Source organism: Chiloscyllium plagiosum, chromosome 5, assembly GCF_004010195.1.
Source record: "Chiloscyllium plagiosum isolate BGI_BamShark_2017 chromosome 5, ASM401019v2, whole genome shotgun sequence".
Classification (NCBI taxonomy): domain Eukaryota; kingdom Metazoa; phylum Chordata; class Chondrichthyes; order Orectolobiformes; family Hemiscylliidae; genus Chiloscyllium; species Chiloscyllium plagiosum.
This window is the reverse complement of record NC_057714.1, coordinates 49,653,354-49,679,368: the sequence shown is the minus strand read 5'-3', so window position 1 is coordinate 49,679,368 and position 26,015 is coordinate 49,653,354. Positions and strand designations below refer to the sequence as shown.

The following is a 26,015-nucleotide window of genomic DNA, read 5'->3' as shown; positions in this document are numbered from 1 at the left end:
AAGGATGACAAAATTAAACCCGATGCGTTCCTAAGCCTTGCGTTCCAGTTGTAATAATCTGTGTATTGCAACCGAGAATGCCCAGGGTTAACGGAAACACTATAACACAGTCGGTGGGAGGTGGATCATGCGCACTGATCGGTAGCGAGGTTAATGGTACTGCTCAGGATGCTTCGGTGTGTACCAGATGGATCTGTGGATGTGCAGAGAGACCATGGGGACAAATTAAAAATAAACTAGTCCGCGGCAGTGCCCGTCCTCAGGCGTACCCCCAGCTGCCGCTGCCATGGCGGGGATCCTGCTCCTCCTGCTGCTGGTCGCCTCTCTACTCGTCAGCCCGGCTTGTGCAAACCCAGCAGCTGAGGAGAGTTTCGCGGGGAGTCCGGGAGCCCGGGAGCCGGAGCCGGAGAGCGGGAGGATGGGCTTGGAGGACCTGGAGAAAAGCGGGCTGCAGCTGGAGGAATCCGGCACAGAGCAGCACCAGGAATCCTACAGCACCTTCGCCGCGGAATTCTTCGAGACCCGGTACTGGGGGGATGAAGGTTGGTGGAATGGTTTCGCTGCCGCGGTGGGGCGGGACAACAGCTTGGGTGGGGGAAGGAAGGAACTGACTTTAATAACATTCTGAAGGACTGGGAAATTATTCTTGCACGCCCGGAGGTTTCTCTTCCAGGCTTTGCTCATTGAGGTTTTACTGAAAGATTTGATGTACCAGCAAGTCTGTTTGAGGTAGGGATCCTCTAAACCTTGGAAACTCATGTACATCTCATACTCATGCGTCATTTTCCTCCATATGACAATTTAAATGGTCCCAGGGTCCGGATCCGACGCCGTGATGTTGCACCGGGCCAGGGCGAGGAGGCCGCCTTATTGAAGGCGATACCCCCACTGCCCGAATGAACGCCCACACTTCATGAACAGGTTCAAACGTGACGCAAAAGCCGTGATCCCAAGTCGGCCACCCCCTGCCCTTAGCAGGACGCCTGGAGTTCTCTCCTTCCTCCAGTCCTAGTCTACTGCCATCCTCCTCCATCTGACTGCACCACTTCTCACATTGAACAACCTCTCCTTTGACTGTTCATTTATTTCCTCAGAATGACCTTTGTAATGTTATGCTTTTCTGTACTAAGTGTGGCGAAATTTTGAAATATGGATTCATATTGTGTTAGTAGTATTAGAGGGGTAAGATCTATGAGGTGAGAAGTCCTTTTGTCATCCTCTTTCAGCTGTTGTATTTTTACCTGCCAGCTGCTCGCCTTACTGATTGAAGGAACTGTCACCATTAATGTTATGTATTCAGATGTCTAAGTAGCAGTCTAAGTACCTTCTTTAGTCTCCATATTTTATTTACTGCCCATATCCATGGTTTCAGACTCCATGGAATGGTAGCACATTTCTAACGCTTTATTCAGTTTAAAGGAACTTGGAACAATGAATCAAAGATTTGTGCAGATGGAATGCTAAGATTGGTTCTATTAGATAATGATTCAAACTATGGTAGAATATAACAAAGTTATCCTGCTTCACTGCCCTGGCAAAATGCCTGGGAAAACTTGTGCTAACATAAATATGTGTTCGCTCTCTATCACCCACCATGTCTATTTGTCATAATAGCTAATCAGAGAGTCACAGCGATGTACAGCATGGAAACAGACCCTTCGGTCCAACTTGTCCATGTTGACCAGATATCCAAAACCAACCTGGTCCCATTTGCCAGCACTTAGCCCATATTGCTCTAAACCTTCCTATTCATATATCCATGTAAATGTCTTTTAAATGTCATAATTGTACCAGCCTCCACCACTTCCTCTGACAGCTCATTCCATACACGCAGTACCCTCTATGTGAAAAGATTGCCCCTTAGGTCTCTTTTAAATTTTTCCCCCTCACCTTAAACCCATGCCTTCTAGTTTTGGACTCCCCTACTCAGAGAAAGACTTTGTCTATTTACCCTATCCATGCTCCTCATGGTTTCCTAAACCTCTATAAAGTCACCCCTCAGCCTCTGACGCTCCAGGGTAAAACATCACCAGCCTATTCAGCCTCTCCCTATTGCTCAAACCATCAACTTAGATTCAGCTTTCAATAATATAAATATCTATGGCAAGAACAAAAAAAATTACAGCACAGGAACAGGCCATTTCGTCCTTCAAGCCTGTGCGATTCCAATCCACTATCTAAATCTTCAAAGGATCTGTATCCCTCTGCTCCCTGCCCATTCATGTATTTGGCTAGATACATCTCAAATGATGTTATCATGCCCACCTCTACCACCTTTGCTGGCAACGCATTCCAGGTACCCACTAGACTTTGCGTAAAGAACTTTCCACACATATCTCCCCTAAACCTTTCCCCTCTCACCTTGAACTTGTGACCCCTAGTAATTGAGCCCCCCACTCTGGGAAAAACCTTCTTGCTATCCACTCTGTCTATATCTCTCATGATTTTGTAGACCCCAATCAGGTTCCCCCTCAATCTCTGTCTTGTAATGATCCTAATCTACTCAACTTCTCTTCATAGCTAGCATCCTCCATACCAGGCAACATCCCAGAGAACCTCCTCTGCACCCTCTCCAAAACATCCACATCCTTTTGGTAATGTGGCAACCAGAACTGTAAACAGTATTCTGAATGTGGCCAAACCTAAGTCCTATACAACTGTAACATGACCTGCCAACTCTTGTATTCAATACCCGTCTGATGAAGGAAAGCATGCCGTATGCCTTCTTGACCACTTTATTGACCTGTGTTGCCACCTTCAGGGAACAATGAACACACAGATCTCTCTATACATCAGTTTTCCTCAGGGCTTTTCTATTTACCACATTGTTCGCTCTCCAAAATGCGTCACCTCTTATTTGCCCGGATTGAACTCCATCTGCCATTTCTCCGCCCAACTCTCCAATCTATCTATATTATACTACATTCTCTGACTGTCCCCTTCACTAACTGCTACTCCAATCTTAGTGTCATCCGCAAACTTGTTAATCAGACCACCTATACCTTCCTCTAGATCATTTATGTATATCAAAAACAACAATAGTCCCAGCATGGATTCTTGTGGAACACCACTGGGCACAGTTCTCCATGTTTGATTAGATTAGATTCCCTACAGTATGGAAATAGGCCCTTTGGTCCAACTAGTCCACACCGACGCTCCGAAGAGTAACCTTCCCAGACTCTTTCTCCTAGCCTATGTTTACCCTGACTAACACACCTATCACTATGGGCAATTCACCTGATCTGCACGTCTTTGGAATGTGGGAGGAAACCCATGCAGACACAGGGAGAATGTGCAACCTCCACATAGACAGTCACCCGAGGCTGGAATCGAACCTGGATCCCTGGCGCTGTGAGGCAGCAGTGCTAACCACTGAGCTACCGTGCCACCCCAAATTTTGAGAAACTCCCTTCCACCACTACTTTGTCTCCTGTTGCCCAGCCAGTTCTCTTTCAATCTAGCTAGTATACCCTGGACCCAATGTGACTTCACTTTCTCCAGTAGCCTGCTGTGGGGAACCATATCAAATGCCTTACTGAAGTTCATGTATATGATATCTACAGCCCTTCCCTCATCAATCAACTTTGTCACTTAGTCAAAGAATTTGATTAAGAATGAATATTAATTCCTTACAGATTTTTCAATGTTGTTTATGGTAGAAAATGTTGTTACATTCTTCTAGTTTGCATTTATTTTGAAGGAAAATCAAGGTGATTTAAATAATGATTGTATGAAGTCCAAATCAACTTAGCTGAAAAGATAGCAAATGAAATATTGGATTAGTCATGAAAACTTCTCAAATTTGAGATGCTCTAACCACACATATATTCTCTAATTATACAAAAGGTTGCAGTAAAATATAGAGCTCCATGTATAAATGGAGAAAATCAACCAGCAAGCAATGAACATGATGAAACCAGGACTAACAATACTGAAGAAAGTTGTGAGGGTACAGAAATCTTTGTAGGCAGGCACAAAGGGAAGCCAGAAATGGGCTGAGGCAATATGTAAAACAGACTAAAACATAATATCTCAGACAATAGGAGATTTTATTAATACACTAGAAGTAAAATAATTAGGATTATTTGGTAGGATTGCTCAAGGATAAAGAAATGAATCTGTTTATGAAAAATAAATATATAGAGGTGATGTTAAATAAATATTGTCAGTTGGAATGAGGTATCAATGGACCAGTCAATGATGTTGAACAGTTCTTGGGGATAATTGTACAAGTAGCATTGATTCCAAAATAATGGTTTGACTCAAGGTCATAAATCACCTGGGCCACATGGCACGGATCTAGGTTTATGATGGAAGACAGTGAGGATGTAGCATAAATTCTGACTAATTTTCTTGAAACTTTCTTTTGAAATACAAACAAGGCCAAATGTTTGTAGTATAGTCAATTTGGTGTGCCAGCTTAAGAGGAGAGAGAAGGATAAATTGGGTGGCTGCTGGCGAAGTCATCCAGTGCTGAGAATGAGCATTCTTTTTGAATCCAATAATTCAAGATCAATTATAGAATCACCAGAGAGGCATGAAATAAATAAAAATTCTCAATGGATTTCTTAATGAAAACATGCGTTTGTGAAGCTAATACAGAATTAGAAGTGCCTGATTAGGTTGATCAAGGGAATATAGTTGACAAAAGGAGTGTAGATTTCCAAAAGGTTTTTTCCCTGGACTTTGGAGACAGTTTCACATTCCTTTTCAAGTCTGCTGACATGAATTTTGCAGTATTCTGTTGGCCTGTTTATAAATAAGCTCTCCTGATTTGCAAGCTTCCTGAACTAACTGCACTTCAGCTAGGGTGATTGGCTCCCCTGAATTAAACTTGATTCTCTTTCTCAGAGAACTAAACTGAACTCATAGTTGTTCTGGGCTGAGACCTTGAACTTTCTGTTCTGAAATCCAACATTGAACTAATGGCTTCTTGGTCTGTTATAAACTCAGCAATATAAAAATTCCATTCATTAACACTACAGGGGTTCACCCAGGTACTTGACTGCTGTCACACACTTTCAAGGTATTGATTCAAGTAGGTTACTGTTTCAAATGACTTTCTAACCTGTTTTTCAAAAGTTATCTTCAAAAAATGAACCACGTTTATCTGCCTTTACTTTGAAATCCGAATTCTAAAATATGACATAAATCTTGAACACCTTACATCATACTATTGAGAAATAAGGACATCTTCAAAGTAAAAGAAACAGAAAACATCCAAAGAATGATAGATAGTCAAGGGACAAATTAGAGGGAGATACTTAAAATTATCACCAACACTGGAGAAAAAGTACTAGGATAACCAGTGGGACTAAAGACTGATAAATCCCCTGGACCCGATGGCCTAAATTCTAAGGTTCTTATAATGAAGATGGTTGTGGTCACTGGAGATCAGTCATCTGCCCCAAGATATTGCTACAGAAGTTGCTTGTGTCATGTCCTACATCCAAAATCTTCAGCTAAAATTTTATCAATAACTTTCCCTGCATCTTAAAGTCACAAGTAGGGATGTTCGCTGATGATTGCTCCATGTTCACTTTTTGTGACTCTTCAGATACTGAAGTAATCGAAGTCCATTTGCAGCAAGACCTGGACAACATCCAGATTTGGTCTGATGATTGAGAAGTCACATTCATGCCATGAAAGTGTCAGAAAATGATCATTTCTCCCACAAGTAAGAATCCAACCATCTCTGTTTTAAGTTCAATGACATTACCATTGCTGAATCCTTAACTACCACTATCCTTGCAGGTATTATTGACAAGAAACTAAACTGGACTAGCCCTGTAAATATTGTGTTTACAAGAGCAGGTCCAAGACTGGAATTCTGCATCGCACAACTCATCTTCCCAAAGCCTGTCCATTATTTATAGGACAGAAGTCAGAAGTGTGATAAAATATTCTCTGCTTGTCTGGATGAGTGCACCTTCAACAAAAATTAAAGAAGCTTAAATAAAATAACAACTGTGAATGCTAGAAATCTGAAACAAACAAAAACAGAAATTGCTGGAGAAACTCAGCAAGTCTGACAGCACCTGTGGAGAGAGAAACAGAATTAACATTTTGAGTCCAGCGACTCTTCAGGATCATGAAGCTTGACTCCACCCCGGGGGAAAAAAAAACCCACTTGATTGGTACTCCATCTACTATCTTCAAAATTCACTCCCTTTGTCACCAACATATAGTGGTAACTGTGTGTATCATCCAACAACTCACCAGGCTCTTTGACAACCTTCCAAACCTGCAACCTCTAACACCTTAAAAGGACAATGGCAACATATGCCTGGGAACAACATGACCTGCAAGTACTTCTCAAAGCTCCCACAGCATCCTGATTGTTCTATGTGACCATTCTTTCACTATTGTTAGGTCAAAATCCTAGAACTCTCAAGCAGCAGAATGGTGTTGCTATACCTGGGACTGCAGCAATTCATGAAGGCAATTCTCCACTACTTTCTCAAGGGCAATTAGAGATGGTCAATAAATGCTGACCTAGCCAGTGATGCATGCCTACCTCAAAAAAAGTCGACCTGTTTAAGTCAGATGTGTAAAGGCATTTCCTCACTGATGTTTAATCATTAGTACTCCAACCCAGACAGCAAGGAAGATTGAGTCTTTGAATATATTCAAGGCTGAGTTAAACTTTTTTTTTCCCTACACGTTATTAAAGTATCATAGGATCAGCAAGAAAATGTAGCTAAGGCCACGATCAAATCATGATTTTATAATCTGGTCATGATCTTACTGAATGACAGAACAGGCTTGAAAGGGGAAATGGGCTCCTCCTGATCCTAACTTTAATGTTATTATGTTAAGGTATATGTTTTCTTTGTTTGTGATTATGGTTTATATTTTTGTATTGCAGGTTATGCTTTCCCATCCCCTCCTCCAGTGGATCCTTTTGCAAGAATACGGGTGGATGACTGTGGAAAAACAAAAGGCTGCTTTAGGTGGGTAGCAGCAATGTAATCATATTTTCTAATTACAATCTAATGAAGCTATGATCATAATAACTGAGCTTACATATCAACATTTCCAAACTAATGTTTTGTTGGCAAACCCATACCATAACAATTACAAATTTCCGATTGGATTAATGGTGATTAGAATTCAATCATCAAGCATATATGTAAAAAACACCTTTTCTATAAACAGTACATTATGTTAACTCTTCTTTCTCCCTATCTCTCTCTCTCTCTATCTCTCATCTTCAGTTTCTGTGCTGCTTCACTTTTTATTTTGATGGTTATGGGTGGCATGATGTTACTAAGAAAGAGGATGCATTTAAGGTAGAGTTGGACAGAAAATATGGCTATTGATATCTCCCACCATATTGCTTCATCCAACTGGATGTGTGATATTCCAGTCCCTGATATTTACTACAAGCCCCAGAATTCATGTTGCATCTATTTTTCTCTCTTCATACCTATCATTTCTGTCGCTCCATAAATTTCTTTTTTGACACCTTTTTAAATATCTGCTCAGTCCTTCTATAATTCCCTCTGCTTTTCCCTGTTGTCACTCACGTGATCTTTAAACCTTTTGTTTACTCCCCCATTCTCAATCTACCAGAAACACTCACATCCTCAACAACTTAATTTCATGCTTGCTACCTATTTTACATTTGTCTACAAAATTCAACTTATTGTTTACCACAAAACTAACTAAATTTGAGAAAAGATACCATCTGCTGTTTTCTCTCTCACAGGTGTAAGAAATTGGTAGTTACATTTTCTAGGTGGGAGTGTTGTTTGACTTCAAAACTCAAATGCTGTCTTTAAAAAATCAAATTAATATTAACTTGAAACTTCTCTCATCATTTCCTCCAATCCAAGTGTTTGTGCTTCCCTTTCCCCACTGCCCTCAGCTCAATACACTTTCTAATATTTGTCATCATATTTTAGGTATATATGGTACTAAGAAGAGTTCTGAGAATAGTTCCAGAGATGAGGAACATCAATTATGAGGATAGATTGGAGAAGCTGGGTTATTCTCCTGACAGCAAAGATGATTAAGAGATGTTCCTTTGGTAATGGAAGAGAAGCGCAGGATTCAGGTTTAAAGTATATTGGCAAAAGAACCAAGGCAACCCAAATAAAACATGTTTAAAACAATATGTAGTTAGAATTTGAACTGCATTACTTTAAGGTGTAGTGGGTACACATTCAGTTGTGGCTTTTAAAGGAATTTGAATGAAAACCCAAAATGTGTACAGTTGTATAATTATTAGAGATTATAAAGATCAAGATGAGAACAGACTTGCTAGAAAATGTCTTACACCAAGTGGAGAGGGCAAAATGCATGGTTAATGATTAAATCACATATCAAGTCATTATCTTAAAAAGAAAGTACGTTGGCAGTGGAAGAAATTTGTTATGGAACATGGAGACAAAGGGGATCAAGACTGCTGCTCATGAGGAGAATGAACACTGACATGGACTGGTTGAGCTGAATGACCCATTTCTGTGTTTTCTATATAATTTCAACCCAAACTGACAGCAGTTAAAATCTTCAAGAGTTGAACTAGATAGTTAGGGGTCAGACATGTTAAAAACTTGCAAATGGTATAAAGCATGTAACCTTTGAGATGTTCAGGGCAAAGAAACATTCTTTACAATGTGGAGGAGCTTAAATAAGGTAACTAATATGTACATGGTACTCCAGATTCAGTTTTACTAGTGCCCTATGTAACTAAAGCATAATCTAATTACTTTTGTGCTCTGTGCCTGTTGTGATAAATGATAACATTCTATTATCTTTTCAGATTACTTGCTGTACTTGCACACTAATATTTTGCAATTCATCTCAGTTCTGCAATCTCTCACCATTTAGATTTGTTTTTATTCCTCCTGCCAAAATGGACAACTTCACATTATCCTACATTATTATTCATTTGCCACATCTTTGCCCACTCACATAACCTATCTATATCCTTTGTAATTTAATTTCTTACCTATCACTGAGCCATGAGCAAATTTGACAACCTTTCTCTTCATCTAACTCATTTCTGTGCATTGTAAGCAGAGATTTGTGTGGTACCCAATTTGTTACATTTTGTCAACTGGAAAAAGACCTATTTATGCCTCCTCTCTGCTTCCTGTTTCCCAGCCAGTCTTTTATCCGTGCCAATATGCAATCTACTACATCACGAACTTTTATTTTCTGCAATAACCTTTGGCATGGCACATTTTCAAATTCCTCCTGGAAATCTAAGTATAGTCCATTCACAGGTTCCTCTCTATCCATAACATGTTACCTCCTCAAAGTACTCCAATAGATTGGTGAAACATGGTTTCCTTTTCACAAAACCATGTTGACTATGTCTGATTGCCTTTACCTTATTTAGGTATCCTGCCATAACTTATTTAATAATATCTATTAACATTTTCCCTATGATAAATGTAGAGCTAACTGCTCTGTAGTTTCTTGCTTTCTGTGTCCCTCCTTTATTAAAAAAAGTAGTTACATTCACTGTCTTCCAATCTAATGGGACTGTTATTGATTCAAATAAGCTTTGGAAAATTACAACCAATGTGTTGACTATCTCACTGGCCAGTTCGTAGAAACTAGGAACAGGAATATCCATTTGGCTCTTTAAGTCTGCTCCACCATTCAATATTATCATGGCTGATCCTCTATCTCAATGCCAAATCCCCTCTTTCTCCCCATACCCCTTGATGTCTTTGAAATCTAAACATTTATCTACCTCTTTCTTGAATAGACAGACACCTGACCTCTACAGCCTTTTGCCACCATGTACTCTCAATGTGACTAGTTAATGCTTGAAGTTAAAATGGGCAAGTTAATATAAATGTCATGGCCCAAGGAAAGAACTGAGCCAAACAATATATATTTGTTCTTCAGTTCTGAAGAAGTCAGTGTTAACTGTGTTTTTTCCCTCCACAGGTGCTGCGAAACCTGCACATTTCTCCAGATTTCTCTTTGTTTCAGATTTCCAGAAACCACAGTGTTTTGCTTTTATCCAGCAATATGTTTCTTTTCTAAATAGGAATGTTTAAGATTCACTCCTCTAAATGTGAACATTTAAATTTGAACTAACATAACCATCATTCAACCACACTAATTTTTAGGAACCATCACTTGTAGAAGCATTTCAGTGCTTAATGTGATTATGTTTACAGTGCATTCAGTAAATTGAAAAGATAAAACAGGTGTAATGAAGATAATTTTTTTCAAATGCTCAAAATTGTAATAAAATCTGTTACACCTAAAAATCTTCAGTGTGAAAGAACTGGCAGGCATGCACATTTTGGAAGCTACTTGGAAATCACAGTGAGGGTGAGAGAATGGACAGTTTTGTGGGCGGAGATCAATTTGGGTGTATAGTCCAACAGATGATTTTAACAATTAATAAGACCCAAGTGTAATACAAATACACACATCTCTATTACTTTCAAAGTTCTGTGATCTTTTAAGTGACCTAATTAGTTTAGAAATACATTTGCTTGCTTAAAATAGTGGAGAAAACTCCAGGTCTAGGTTTGTTGTTTCATCATATTTGCTAGTAATCTCTTATCTAACCGATGAGGTATTTTGGAGGGTCTGGGTAATGTTTACAAAATTGTTACCTTTTGAGGTGTAACAATATTTAATTTTGATTTGTCTAATTAGCTTATGGGATATTGGAGATTATCATATTTTTCCTGTGGGTTTCTGTAGTTGCTTTTGAGAATGCTACTCTTAAAGATTTCCTATAATCTTTGCCATCCAAGTGAAAGCAACTTCTATTCTGAAACTGTGACGATTAATACATGTTTAATCAACCTTACACAATAAGGTGCTAGTAATAAAGTGCACAACCTATATGCAAACCAGGATGCTAACAATAATCTTGCAGTTATGCTGTTTTGCAGCAATTTGAGGCATCCTTAGAAAATATAGCAACTGCTCCAATTTACAATTACTTATTTCTAAAGCTGATTTTTCAGTGAAAGTTGCAGATTACAAAATATGTTCACTAGGACAGAGCTATGTATCGTAGCAGTGACATGCATAATTTTTAAACAGGCTGTCTGTACTTACCTATTGTAGGTATGGGAAACCTGGCTGTGATGCAGACACGTGTGATTATTTCCTCAGTTACCGCAGGATAGGTGCTGATGTGGAATTTGAGCTAAGCGCTGACACTGATGGTTGGGTTGCAGTTGGATTTTCATCAGACAAACTAATGGTAAGCCACGTACCCCACACAGAAATTCAGTTGTTTCTTTACTGCACTGAATTAATTAAAATGTGCATACTGAAACTAATCAAGTATATACATGTGATTCTGCTGTTTCTCGTTTAGCAATAATGAAGTTTATGTTTCAAACTTTGCCAAAAAGTAGATACATTTCAATAAATAATGCCAAAACTTAGAGTTGATGAACATGGGTTAACATTACTTAATGTATATGTAATTATATCTCTCCAAACAGTAAAACCCACTGAGTGAACATCCCTCAAATTCTGCTAAATCAAAATAAGATCTATTTAACTTGTGTGATCTGATGACAGTACACCTTATCCTTCCACACCTCTTCACAACTTTCCTTGTTATCTGAATTCATAAATAGCATTAACTTTTGTTGAAGAAACATTTGACAGATTCAACAGTCTTCTGATTTGTACAATAGCCATTTGGGCATAATGTGTGAAAGCAGACTGAGTGCTGGTGGGAGATTTGACTGTGGGAGCTTGGTGTTTGTATATCTTATCCTGCCATCACCTGGCACACAGCGATGGTCCCTGGTGCCAGACTGGCAGGAACAGATTAAGCACCATCATGTACCTGAGCTTCCAGATCCCAAAAGGAGGGCAGTGGCAGCTTACAGTCTTTTGTATTTCAAGGGTTTTGAGATCTTTTATCTGGCATTAGATCAGCCATTCCTGCTGATCACTGAATACACAGATCCAAGGCCCAGTGCAGTGATAACTTCTGGAGACAAACTAATAATTCAACAGTTTTTTTTCAAGACAACAACTTATGCCAAGTATTCAGCCTGATTATTCAAAGCAATAGATAGGAAAGAATGCCTAAGCAGAAGCTGTAATGATGTAGCCAGTAACCATGTAGAGAGGTTCACTGTCATCCAATAATCTATTCTGGAACTTGAGTTTTCCTTTATCTTTAATTATGCTGATCCTTCGGTTTCCCAAGGAAGGAGCCAGGATAAGAGACAGAGAAACTCACAAAAGCATCATGGTGTGAGGAAGACCAGCTTGGCTTATCATCACTTCTGAGTTTCTTGTGTTAAAGAATAACATGTACTTACCTTTTGTTCTGTTACTTCAGTTGAATTTAGTCATACAGGAAATAATTCACTCATTATGTGGTGTCTTATTCAATCAGGTGAGTGAGATTTACATTGACTTGGCCTCTATATTGGGGAGACAGGCCGCCTACTTGCGGAGCGATTCAGAGAGCACCTCTGGGCCACCCGGACGAACCAACCCAATCACCCTCTAGCACAGCATTTCAACTCCCCCTCCCACTCCACCGAGGATATGCAGGTCATTGGACCCATCCACCGCCAAACCACAACAACCCGACGGACGGAGGAGGAGCGTCTTATCTTCCGAATGGGAACCCTCCAACCACAGGGGATGAACTTAGACTTCACCAGTTTCTTCATCCCCCCCCCCATCTTCTGTTCCCTAGATGCTGCCTGACCTGCTGTGCTGTTCCAGCAATAAAGTTTCAGCATTGACTTGGAGGTGCCAGTGTTGGACTGGGGTGGACAAAGTTAATCATCACGCAACGCCAGGCTATAGTCTACTAGGTTAATTTGGAAGCACTAGCTTTCAGAGCGCTGCTCCATTTGGTGGTTGTCAACCTGATAACCACCAGACAACCACCTGATAAAGGAGCAGCACTCCAAAAGCTAGTGCTTCAAAATAAACCTGTTCGACTACAACCTAGTGTTGTGAGATTTACATTGTATGATAAGAAAATTCTAATGTGATCAGGGTGAATACTGCATTAGGGTTTGCTGTTTATTTGGTGAGGAAGAAGGAAATAAGATAAATGTGATTAAAAATAGAATGATAAGAATACTTCAGTAATCAGCTGAGTTCTGAAGATAAAAATCACACACCAGGCTATAGTCCAACAGGTTTAATTGGAAGCACGAGCTTTCGGAGCGTTGCTCCTTCATCAGGTGGCAGTGCTCCGAAAGCTAGTGCTTCCAATTAAACCTGTTGGACTATAACCTGGTGTTGTATGACTTTTAACTTTGTCCACCCCGGTCCAACACCGGCATCTCCAAATCATGAGTTCTGAAGAGTCTTTTGAGCTGTTTCCCTCCTGGGGTTTCAATAACATGCTGCTGTGCTTCAATAGCAAGTAAGGCCACTTCTCCCAAAACTCTTTACACCTAGGTATTTTTAGATAACAAGGATGTTATTAGATCAGCAAGTTTGAAACCTAGAGGATTGATTGATTGTGAGCAGAGTTTTTCAACCTCGTCATGTGGGGCGGGGTCATGTATCAATTTTTCTTTTACTCTAGGGGCTCATGAGCAAATTTCCAGAAAGCTAATATTTAGTACGACAGTAACCATGAATTTCAATTTGAAAACATTTTAAGCAATAAATCAATAAATTAAGTAAATAAATAATGAATAAAGATGACCATTGAAAAGTGCCAAGAGGCAGAGCTAACTATTACAAGCCTTTTTTGCCTTTTTGCTTCAGAAGCAGTGCTGAAGATAGACTAGATCCCTGACTTCTGAGCACCCAGAAGTGGGAGAGGAGGGTTTAGAGGCAAGGGCTGAGCTAAATGGGTTTAACTAACACTTGTTGCATTCTCCTCTGGTGGTGCATATTCCCAGCTAACCTTGGCAAAATTCATACAAACGTGGGAATGGGAAGAAGGCTACCTTTGTCTTCAGTGTCTGACTCACTCTGTCTCTCCATCTTCCATTTGCATGGACGCACAGACACACTTCCCTGTCCCACTTGGGAGGGCATGCACTCCCTCCACACACACTCTCCCCCTCCCTCCCTTGAGCGCTCACATAATCCCCCATCCTCTCTCTCATTCAATCCTTCACTTATTCTCCATTATGCTAACCCCCCCCCCCCCCCCCAACCCGACCCAAGGTCCCAGACATCATGATGTTTATTCTTCTTGAGGCATAATCCTCATTTAGAACACCCCCTCAGATGTTCTTCCTGCAGCTCTAATGGAGATGGGGGGTGTCATTATCCTTCCCAGCTTTGCCATGCATAAGCTGATGATGTGGCTGACTGTGCTTCTTGAACTGGTCAGAGAAGGTAAAATTCCTTAGTGCTGTGTTTGTAGCTGACACCTCAGTGTCTGCAACAGGTTGTTTAAAGAGTTATTATATATTTTTTACCTAATGACAATATAATAATAATGATGAAATTATAATAAAAATATTCAAGATTACGCTTTACCAGATGTGGCCTATTTCCATCTATAATTTGGAGCCACTTCGACTAAGACATTAATGATTCTTAAATCAATATTGCTTGTTTATATTCATTGCTAATTAATAGTGTATGCATCCCTACTTTTCTCCCCCTCAATTATATTATCAATAGTCAAGTACTGTTCTGATTTATTTCAGGGAGCATTTGTTACTGGAACTTAGAACAGTTCAGCACAGTACAGCCCTTTTGCCCTTGATGTTGTGCCAACCTTTTATCTGACTCTAAGATCAAACTAACCTACATTCCCTTCATTTTACTATCATCCAAGTGCCTATCCAAGAGTTGCTTAAATGTCCCTAATGTAGCTGACTCCACTACCACCCCGGCAGTGCATTCCACACACCCACCACTCTATGTAAAGATCCTACCTCTGATATCTCCCCTAAACCTTCCTCCAATCACCTTAAGATTATGCTCCCTCAAGATGGCCATTTCTGCCCTGGGAAAATGTATCCGATTATTCATTCTATGCTTCTCATCATCTTGTACATCTCGATCAAGTCGCCTCTCACCGTTCTTTGCTCCAATGAGAAAAACCTTTGCAATCTCAACCTTTCTTAAGGTTTATCCTCCAGTCCAGTTAGCATCCTGGTAAATCTTCTCTGCGCCCTCTGAAAAGCTTCCACGTCCTTTCTATAATGAGGCGACCAGAATTGAATACAATATTACAAGTTTGATCTAACTAGGGTTCTGTAGAGCTGCAGCATAACCTTATGGCTCTTAAACTCACTCTCACTGCAAATGAAAGACAACATACCATACGCCTTCTTTATAACTCTATCGACGTGGGTATCAGTTTTGAGGGATCTATGGACATGGTCCCCAAGATCCCTCTGTTTCTCCAAACTGTCAAGAATCCTGCCTTTAACCCTGTATCCTGCATTCAAATTCAATCTTATAAAATGAATTACTTCACACTTTTCCAGGTCGAACTCCATCTGCCATTTATTACCCCAGTTCTGCATCCTATCAATGTCCCATTGCAACCTACAACAGCCCTCCACACTAGCTACCATTCCACCAACCTTCAAATTATTGGCAAACTTACTCACCCAGATCCTGTGGAACACCACTGGTCACTGAGCTCCAGGCTGAATATTTTCCATCTCACTACCATCTTCTGTCTTCTATGGACCAGCCAATTATGTATTTAGACAGCCACATTTCCCTGTATCCCATGCCTCCTTCCTTTCTGAAGGTTCTCCATGAAAGGCCCTTATCAAGCGCCTTACTAAAATCCATGTGCACCACATCCACTGCTCTATCTTCATCAATGTGTTTTGTCACATCCTCAAAGATTTCAATAGGAATTGTGAGGCATCATCTGCCCCTCACAAAGCCATGCTGACTATCCCTAAGCAAACTATGATTTTCCAACTAAACATCAATCTTGTCTCTCAGAATCCTCTCAATAATTTGCCCACCACAGACGTAAGACCAACTGGTCTGTAATTCCCAGGATTATCCTTATTCCCTTTCTTGAACAAGGGAATAACATTTGCCACCCTCCAATCATCTGGCACTACTCCAGTGGACTGTAATGATGCAAAGATAGGGACTTATCTTTCCTTATGTTTTTCAAAATTTTCAGCACATGGTCCTTGTTAACATCAACCTGTTCGAGCATATCAGCCTGTTTCACGCTGACCCCCAAATGGTCCCTCTCAGTAGTGAATACTAAAGCAAAGTGTACATTAAGGACCTCCCTACCTCCTCCAACTCCAGGCAGAAGATCCCTCCACTATCCCTGATAGGCCTAACCTCACTCTAGCCATCCTTATGTTCCTCACACAAGTATAGAATGCCTTAGAGCTTTCCTTAATCCTACCCATTAAAGCTTTTTCATCCCTTCCAGCTCTAAGTCCATTCTTTAGTTCCTTCCTGCCTACCTTGTGCCTTGTCTGATCCATGCCTCCTCAAACTTAAGTAAGCTTCCTTCTTCCTCTTTACTAGATGTTCTACATCCTTTGTTCCCAAAGGTACCTTCACCTTACCATCCCTTCCTTGCCTCAATGGGACAAACCTATCCAGCACTATCAGCAAGTGCTCCCTAAACAACCACCACATTTCTGTTGTGCATTTTCCTGAGAGCATCTGTTCCTAATTTAGGACCCCAGTTCCTGCCCAATGGGACTGTAATTCCCCTCGTCCCAATTAAATACTTTCCCATACCATCTGCTCTTATCCCTCTCCATGACTATAGTAAAGGTCAGGAGTTGTGATCACTATCACCGAAATGCTCTCCCAAGAGATTTGACACCTGGCCTGGTTCGTTGCTAAGCACCAAATCCAATATAGCCTTCCCTCTAGTTGGCCTATTCATATATTGAGTCAGGAATCTTTCCTATACACACCTGACAAAAACTGCTCCATCCAAACTATTTAAACTAAAGAGGTTCCAATCAATATTAGGGAAGTTAAAGTCACCCATGACAACAAACCTGTTATTTCTGCATCTTTTCCAAGATCTGCCCTCCAATCTGCTCCTCCTTGACACTTGCTACTGGGGGGGTCTGTAGAAAACTCCCAGTAAAGTGTCTGCTCTTTTCCTGTTTCTGACCTCCACATATACTCACTCTGCAGATAAACCCTCCTCAATTACCTCCCTTCTGCAGCTGTGATACTATCCCTGATTAGCAATGCCACTTCCCCACATCTTTTGCCCCCATCCCCATTCCTTTTGAAACATCTACACCTTGGAACATCCAACAGCCATTCCTGCCCTTGTGATATCCAACTCTCTGTAATGGCCACAACATCATAGTTCCAAGTACTGATCCTAAGTTCATCATCCTTAATCCTGATACTACTTGCGTTAAAATAGATACACTTCAGCCCATCACACTGACTGCAACTTTACCCTATCAACTATCTATCCCTCTCCACAGACTCTCTGCTCGCTGTAACTGGCTGTTCACTAGGTACTCCATCCTCAGATTAGTAGCTTCAATTCCCACTCCCTGCCAAACTAGTTTAAACCCTCGTGAAGAGCTCTAGCAAACCTGCTGTCCGGGATATTGGTTCCCCTCCAGTTCAGTTGCAACCTATCCCTCTTGTACAGGTTCCACCTTCCCCAGAAGGTATCCCAATGATCCACATATCTGAAGCCCTCCCTCCTACATCAGCCCTGCAGCGATGTGTTCATTTGCACTCTCTCTCTATTCCTAGCCTCACTAGCGCATGGCACCGATAGCCATCCCGAGATTACTACTCTGCTTGTCTTGCCTTTTAGTTTCCAACCTAAATCCCTACATCCACTTTTCCTAGCGATTGTCATTGGTACTGATATGTACCACGACTTCTGGCAGCTGTCTCTCCCGCTTGAGAATCTTGTAGACTCGATCTGAGACATCCCTGACCATGGCACCTGGAAGGCAACATACATATGATATTTTCCTGTTAAATACATAAGTATTTAACAGGAAAATTTACCTTTCCGGCAACCTCCAGTCCCTGCTCTCATCACTTCCGCTGATGCAATGGAGGCAACTAATTCATGAGGTAAGTATTTAACAGGAAAACTTGTTAAATACTACATTAAATTGTTTTTATCTTATGATATTTTGCTTTACTCTTGTGAACATTTTCAAACTCTATGAATTTCTCACCTTCGGAGCATAGTAATTATGCTTGAATTCCAATGCTCACCTCAGAATTAAATGATGCACTTATTTTTGCTTGCAGGGCGGTGATGATGTCATGGCCTGCGTGCATGATGACAATGGCAGAGTTCGAATCCAGCACTTTTACAATGTTGGACAGTGGGCCAAAGAGATAAAAAGAAATCCAGCTAGGGACGAAGAAGGCATTTTTGAGAACAACCGAGTGACCTGCCGATTTAAACGACCAGTCTATGTCCCTAGAGATGAAACCATTATTGATCTTCATTTGAGCTGGTACTACTTATTTGCATGGGGTCCTGCCATACAAGGTAAGTCTGTTCTTTAAAATGTTATAGACCTGTTGTGATAGGTCGTAATTGCATGAGAGTTATCAACAATATATTTTTTTAAACTAGACTCAGCTAACTGATTAATAGTGTGACAGATATTTAGATATTTAATGAGATTTATAAGTTTCCTCTTTTAAAAATCAACTCATCTATGAAAGTAACCAATGTGAACATTTATAATTTTGCTTTTATTGTCAATTTAAAACATACCTTAATACAAGGGAATTTTTACAGTAGGTTTTATTGTTAACATTTTGTATGTTATGAGCAATGACCATTATATTTTTGCTGTAGTGTTCTTACCACATCAAGCTGCAGTTATGCAGCTTCTATTCCCTTTGCATCTTTCAATAATGCTCCTGTTCATTCCCATGTTAAATGCTGACAAAAGTAGTTTTAGCACTCAGTCAGATTATCAAAACAGTCACTAATTCAGCTATTGCAAGTACAGTACTGTTTAAGAACATAAAATAAGTAACAGCAGGAAGTTTAAGTCATACTGTACCTCAGACTTACTCTGCCACCAATAAGATCAACGCTGAGTTTTCTCAATTCCATTTTCCTGCCCTATCCCTTGGAAAGAAAGAAATGTCAATGGGAAAACCAGTGAATCTTAGCATTGGTAATACAAAATGGTATATTGATGAGCCAAACTTCTATCTGAAAGAAGAGGATGGGTTGAAAATCACAACAGAAATGTTTCAAAGGAAGTAATTTACTGATATATGAAAATATTTGAAATAAAGGCATGCAATTTTACCTAACTAATCTTTTTGCTGTTTTTGCTACATTTTTTTGCTTGTGTTGACTTGAAAGGTTCAATCACCCGACATGACATTGACTCTCCACCAGTATCTGAAGATGTTGTCAGCATCTACAAGTATGAAGATTTATTTATGCCTTCTGCAGCTTACCAAACCTTCTCCTCTCCTTTCTGCCTGCTTTTAATTGTTGCTCTGACATTCTACATACTAATGGGGACTCCATAACTAAGCCAGTGCACAAAAACATTGGCTTAAAAACATGTTTAACTGTGTAGAATTTCAGGAGGAGTGAAATGAATACACAAGTGGTGTTTGAAATAAATTTTCTCATGGTGCACCAACTGATTATGAATAATTTGACAATATTTGCTGGGAAATGATTAGCAAATTGTCGAATAATAAATACCCTTGGGTAGCAAGAATCTGAGCCCTGTAAAGCATGTCTGTAGAACAATTGTAGATTGACAGAACTGTACAATTTGTTTCCCTGGTCTAGGAACAGTATGCACTACTATTTCAGTCATTAAGTCAGCGTATGCTGCAAGTGACAAGAAGCCAATTCTAGAAGAACTAATAACATTATTCTGAATGTAGATTCCTAGCTAACATGCAGCTTAGGTTGGTTGTTGTGCCTGTATTTTGTAAGATCTTTATACTGTTTGATGAAAATTCATTGTATCAGATGTTGTCATTTTCCGCTCTTAAGTTTAGTCAAATCAAAAATTAAAAGAATGTTTGAAGAAATACAAGCTTTTTTAATTCTGTGTAAATAACTAGAAGCTGTTTATATCTTATTTATTTGCAGAGGATTCAAATTGTAGTGAAATATTAATTTCTGTCAAAGCTTTTACTTTGTATAAAGAGTCAAATGGCTAACAAATTATTGATGTAATATAATTCAAAAGTCAAACAACAAAATTGAAATATAGAAGGAACATTAATGGGCAAATAGTCCTCAAAAGTTGAATTTCTCAATTAACTATTCACCTAAAGGTTTCAGATTACCAAAAAAATGTGTGACTGCATCTCATTATTACCATCCAACAGTATTGTGAAATCTAGAAACAGCATTCTACAAAAGGGATGGAGACAAAAACTGGTGATAATATTGTTTATATTGAATGAACTTCAATATTGACTCTGTTCAGTAAATATGACATACAGTGGGTGTATTATGAAAAGCTGTAGTGAAAGACATCAAGGAATCTTGAGAGGTGATGGTGGGGGGATTGAATCTTTAATAGAGGGGGAGAGGTGAAGGTTCAATCATTGACGTGATGTTGATTTCAGAGAAGTGGGAAAGAGGGTTTTCATACAGTGATCAGGAAGGTGGTCTCAATGTAAGAGAAAGAGAACTGGCAAATAAGTAAGCATATGGAAGAATAATAATCAGGATTTATTCAAGCTATCCCTATATTTCCACTTTGCTACATTTGTTTAAAGATTGTGTGTATAATGAATTTTGAAACATATAAACAAAATTAATCTCTGTTGCCCTGAGTTCTGGTTGCCCAAAAATATGCCAACAGCTAACCAGATGCTGTTAACTTCCCCTGCTAGTCAAACTTTTATTTCAAGCTATAATTCTACAGTTTATACTTGATCAGAGGACTGTATATCTGCAAGTTCTTTTAATAATTGAACATGCTGTTATTGATTGTATCTAATTTCAGTGATGTTTATAATTCCTTTATTAAATTTGAGATTTATTGTCTGATAAGTTAAAATATGAAGATATTCAGTCACTCCTTTCTTGCAAAGAAACTTGCAGTCTTTATCATCACATCTTATCTAATTGTTCCCCACTAATTTTTATTCACACTATATTCCATTTAAACAGTTAATAAATAAATCAACTAATTTTTCCATTTGCAGTATTCCCACAGTGACAAAACATTACTAGGTTCTGACTAACATGACTGTCTCATAATTTGATTCCTTAGCCTCACTGAGAAGCAAATCTAGTGAAGTTGATGTTTGATAAAGTTCCCTGATTGACTCATTAGCTTACTCCAAAAAGCCCTTCAGGATCATTCATACACGTCAGTGGAAGCAGAAGTTACAACAACTCTGAATTTTAAGCAACTGCTGGTATCTCGACATCCTTTGGAAATATATCAATGGTGTCAGCTGTTGCTTCTGTGATGTTCATTATTCCAATACACATAGCTATATACTATTCATCAGAGGTAGCAACAGTTCAGTCATATCGGTGGTGCGTCCCAATTATTTGCCTACGTTCGAAACACTTTTATTTAAAGACAATCCAATTTGTCTCAACTTTGAGGGTGGAACAATTTAGACTGGGTCCTTGCAGGCATCAATTATGTAGTGCAAGGGCTCTCTGTACAAAACAGTGAAAACATAATAATGCATATGCCTCAGCAAAGGTTCTGAAGGCTAGTGTTCTTTGAAGCACTACTGAAACTTAATCTGCTTAGCTGTTTGGGGTGGTGGGATCATTATATTCCACATCTAATCCTTGCAAAATTATTCTTGTGCTGCATATTGTACAGTATTGGAATCTACACAGCTTCACCATGATGTCATTAAGTATTTAGGAACTCAGATTGAAAACAGGGTGTAAAGTTGGTAAAATGAGAATGTACCCTACTGCCCGAGAGATGCAAGAGAGGGTTATCTGCTGATTATTCTCCTAATGTTAACACTAGCAGAGAACTATATCAGGATAGACATATGGCAGAAGAAGCATTTGAAATTATCTAAATGATGGATGAATATTAATTTGAGAGAGAATTGTTTACAATAAATTGCCAGACTGAGAACATGAAAATTATATTTATAGTTTGTGTTCTGTTCTCAAACTGGATGTACTTCTTCAATCTGTGATTCTCTGATTCTGTGTATTTTTCTGTGATCCACCCGAGGTTTCCTTCTCCCATGTTCAATTATTGGCTACACCTTCATCAATAACAAGAATTTTGAATTATTGCCAGAGGTCACATCAAGACTGTTCATAATTTCAAATGGCTTGTGAACATGTTTCAGAACGGGAACATCTAGGGCTAGCATCTACTTTGGATTTCTGTTAAGAAATTCCCTCTAGAATTCATAATATCTCAAATGAATGCAGAGTTGAGGTATGGTTATCAACCTTCTCATTTCTTAGCAACCTGAAACACTAGGCAGCATTCCTACCCCTACTATCTACAAAAATTTGTATTCAGATCCCTACTACCCCACCTTGTCTCCAGCACTGGGTAGTATCTCTTAAATATTTTTCCCCCGACCACAAAGAACTGACAAACACTTCTATCTCAGACATATGGCTACTTAAATTATAATGCAACCCCACCTGATTAAAACTCATCTGATTTTGAATCCTACTATTTCTCCCTGTCTAAAATTGCAGAGACAAATGGAAGAAAGAGGTGAAAAATAACAAGAGGGTGATCGTTAATCTGTCATGTAAAAGATGGTTCTCATCTTCACTGTAGTTCCTTTGTTAACTATCTTAAATCTGTGCCTTTTGGTTAACTACTGTCGGTACTGGTGAAGTCTGACTGTGACAGAAACACAAATGAAAGAGCCAAATGAATGGAGGTAAACATGGTATAACAAGTCTGAGATGCACAAAATAGACTGGTAGCTGGACTTGATGATGATTTGCCAAATCTAAAAGTGATTCCGTCAAATTATGGTCTACTCATTAGTTGTGAACCATTGATCTGATGTTTCTGCATTGTCCTAGAAACCAGAAGCAGGTATGCTTTTTTATTTTAGCTGAAGGAGGCCTTCCTGATAACCTTCATTTTGAGGCATCCAGTAGGTTTCCTCTTCTAATAAAGACATACAGCATGGAAACATACCCTTTAGTCAAACTCATTCATGCTGACAATAGTCCCAAACTAAACTAGTCCCACACTCCTGTGCTTGGCCCATATCCCTCCAAACATTTCCTATTCATGTATTTACCTAAATGTCTTTTAAATGTTATAACTGTATCTGCATCTACCACTTCCTCTGGAAGTTCATTCCACACATTAACAGCTCTCTGTGCAAATAAATTGCTCCCCATGTCTTTTTAAAGTTTTCCCTTCTCACCTTTTAAAATATTCCCCCTAGTTTTGAACTCCCCCACCCTAGAGAACATACACCTGCCATTCACCTTATCTACACCCCTCAAGATTTTATAGATCTCTATCAGGTCACACCTCAACCTCCTTCACTCCAGTGAAAAAAAGTCCCAGCCTTCTTATAACTCGAGCTTTCCATACCCAGCAAAATCTTGGTAAATCTCTTCTGAACTGTCATCAGCTTAATAATATCCTTTCTATAGTAGGCCAACTAGAACTGAACACAATACTCCAGAAGAGGCCTCACCAATATTCTGTACAATCTCAACATGAAGTCCCAACTCCTTTACTCAAAGGTCTGAGTAATGAAGGCAAGCATGCTAAATGCCTTCTTTTAACACCCTGTTTTATTTGTAAAGCAAACTTCAAACTTCTCTGTCAAAGCTCACCTCTGCTGTTAGGGCTGTCAGCCTGACATTGTTGCTGGCCCTTTGTATTGAGCCTCCCACTTCTCTAATCTGCCTTTTTAAATTTTACATCACTGGAAATGTGGCTTATTAAATGGATGTCCTCGTGACCAATATCCCAACACAGCCATTTCCAGGTTCCCAACACTTAAGTAAAGCCAATGTCGAGATCACAATCTAAACAGCAAAATTCAAATAATCAAATCTTACAATATAGAATTAAATCATTCATCCAATTGGGTTTGTGCCAACTCTTCGAATAAGCCACTGAATCTTTCCCAATAGCTGCATAAAGTTCACCATTTCAAGCATTATCCAATTTACTTTTGAAAATTATTATTGAAGCTCCTTCTAACATCCTGTTGAACAGTGCATTCCAAATACTCTTAATCTGCCATATAAAAGATGGTTCTCATCTTCACTGTAGTTCTTTTGTTAACTACTGTCAGTACTGGTTAAGTCTGACTGTGATATACTAACGAGATAGTGCACTTTGTCACAGGAAGTGATGCAATGATATTTGATCTCGTTTCTTGCAGTATTTTGAAGCCATAAGAAGATTTTCCTTGAATAAAGGTAATGTTGTCCTTTATCAATACAACATGATTAAAATATACCCTTGTGCAATGAAAACAATTATTCTCATTTACTAACATATTATCAAACGCATTTATAATTAGAAACACTTACAAACTCACTTTTTAACTTTGTGCCCTGAGGCAACTCTCAGCTCCTCTAGTTTCCCCAGTTTTCATCAATTTATTTTGTACCCTCTCCAAGAGCTTGACATCTTTTCTCAAATGTAGTGCCCATAAATAGGACAGTACAAGCTGAAGCCTACCAAGAAGGAAAACCAGTAAAACCTGTATATGAGATATAAGTCCAACTCATCTTGTCTCCTTCAAAATGGAGCTCCAGTACTACTAAGATCTTCATTTGCATAGATTACTGTTTATTTTACTGATTCATTCCTTCTGGGTAATCAGTGGTGTATAAATAACAAAAAGGAAAATAGAAATTGCTGGTAAAACTCAAAACTGAGGAAAGGTCACTGGACCCAAAACACCAATTCTGATTTTTCTCCACAGATGCTGCTAGACCTGCTGAGCTTTTCCAGCAAGTTCTGTTTTTGTTTTTGTTTTTGATTTCCACCATCGGCAATTCTTTCAGTTTTAATTTAGTGATGTATGAATGTTTCGCTTCTGTGCCTCTATTTATAAAAACAATTATATGTCCTGCATGTAATTTTCAAATCTGTCCTACCATTTGCAATGGTTTGTGAAATCCCACATCTCTTAGTTCTTGCACTTCAATTAAATATTGTAAATGAAACTATTTCTCATTCTTTTTTCCAAATTACATTGCAATGTGATTAAACAAAGTTAACTATATTTAAACCTTATAGGTGCAGTAAGGATTGACTAAAGTGTGCTTGTTTTCACAATTAACATTAAAGAAGAAATTGTGACCAGTAGTAGCTTCATAAATGCAATCCTTTTCAAAATTGGTCTGTCTGCCTGTAGTGAACTATATATGAGCGGTTTGTATATTTTTCCAGTGAATGTAATAACTGAAGCTTTAGGGTTATAGCAATGTGAATGTCATTTTAGTATATTTAAAACAAAATAAATGTATAGCTCTGAAAATCTGTAGAGGAGACCAAACAATTCTTTTCTTATATTTCTATTTAAAATTAAGCTGCTCTTGCATGGTACTGATAACTGATTCTGGTGAACTTATTTATCTCATCTCAAGTGGTAGTCTTCATTATTGCATAGCTGTTTCTGCAAATATGGTATCACTGTTGATGTACACAACTGGAGAATTTTAATGTTATCAATAATGCTTGGTACTAGCTAATAAAATATAACTAATTTCAGCTGAGTGTTTGATTTGCTCACGAAAATCCATGCAATGAAAACAATCATTTAAATATTCAAATTCAAGGTGTGCATAATACATCTTATAAAGAGGCACAGTATTATGCTTTTTAAAAAGGCTTTATATGTCTGAAGTATGATCCTGAGATGAAGGGCTTATCATATGAAAAGTGGTTAAGGACTTTGGTTCTATACTCGACGAGCTTAGAGGGATGACGCAAATCTCATTGAAACTTACAGAATACTGAGAGACCTGGGAATCATGGAGAAGATGTTTCCACTTGGAGGAGAGACAAGAACCAGAGGGGACAGTGTCAGACTGAAGGGACAACCTTTAAGAACTGAGATGAGGACATTTCTTCAGCCAGATGATGATACATCCAAGTCATTAAGTGTATTTAAGACAGAGATAAATAGGTTCTTGATTGGTAAGGGATTCAAGGGTTGTGGGGAGA

General features: G+C 39.0%; 1 protein-coding gene across 1 annotated transcript; it reads left to right on the top strand.

Annotated features, from left to right (window-relative positions):
* Positions 1-101: 101 nt before the first annotated feature.
* On the top strand, positions 102-23,059 carry LOC122549884 (DOMON domain-containing protein FRRS1L). The gene is made up of 5 exons (XM_043690058.1): positions 102-542; positions 6,869-6,953; positions 11,056-11,194; positions 18,145-18,391; positions 19,229-23,059. The coding sequence occupies exons 1-5, from the start codon at positions 287-289 to the stop codon at positions 19,399-19,401; spliced, it is 900 nt and encodes a 299-aa protein (XP_043545993.1). The 5' UTR covers positions 102-286; the 3' UTR covers positions 19,402-23,059.
* The last annotated feature ends 2,956 nt before the right edge of the window (positions 23,060-26,015 follow it).

What these genes read in the sequence shown, in the direction of transcription:
- LOC122549884 (XM_043690058.1), top strand. Translation starts at nt 287, where the DNA reads ATGGCGGGGATCCTGCTCCTCCTGCTGCTGGTCGCCTCTCTACTCGTC. An exon ending in AAAACAAAAGGCTGCTTTAG is followed by an intron (nt 6,954 to 11,055) that starts GTGGGTAGCAGC and finishes TACCTATTGTAG; the next exon opens with GTATGGGAAACCTGGCTGTG. An exon ending in TTTCATCAGACAAACTAATG is followed by an intron (nt 11,195 to 18,144) that starts GTAAGCCACGTA and finishes TTTTGCTTGCAG; the next exon opens with GGCGGTGATGATGTCATGGC.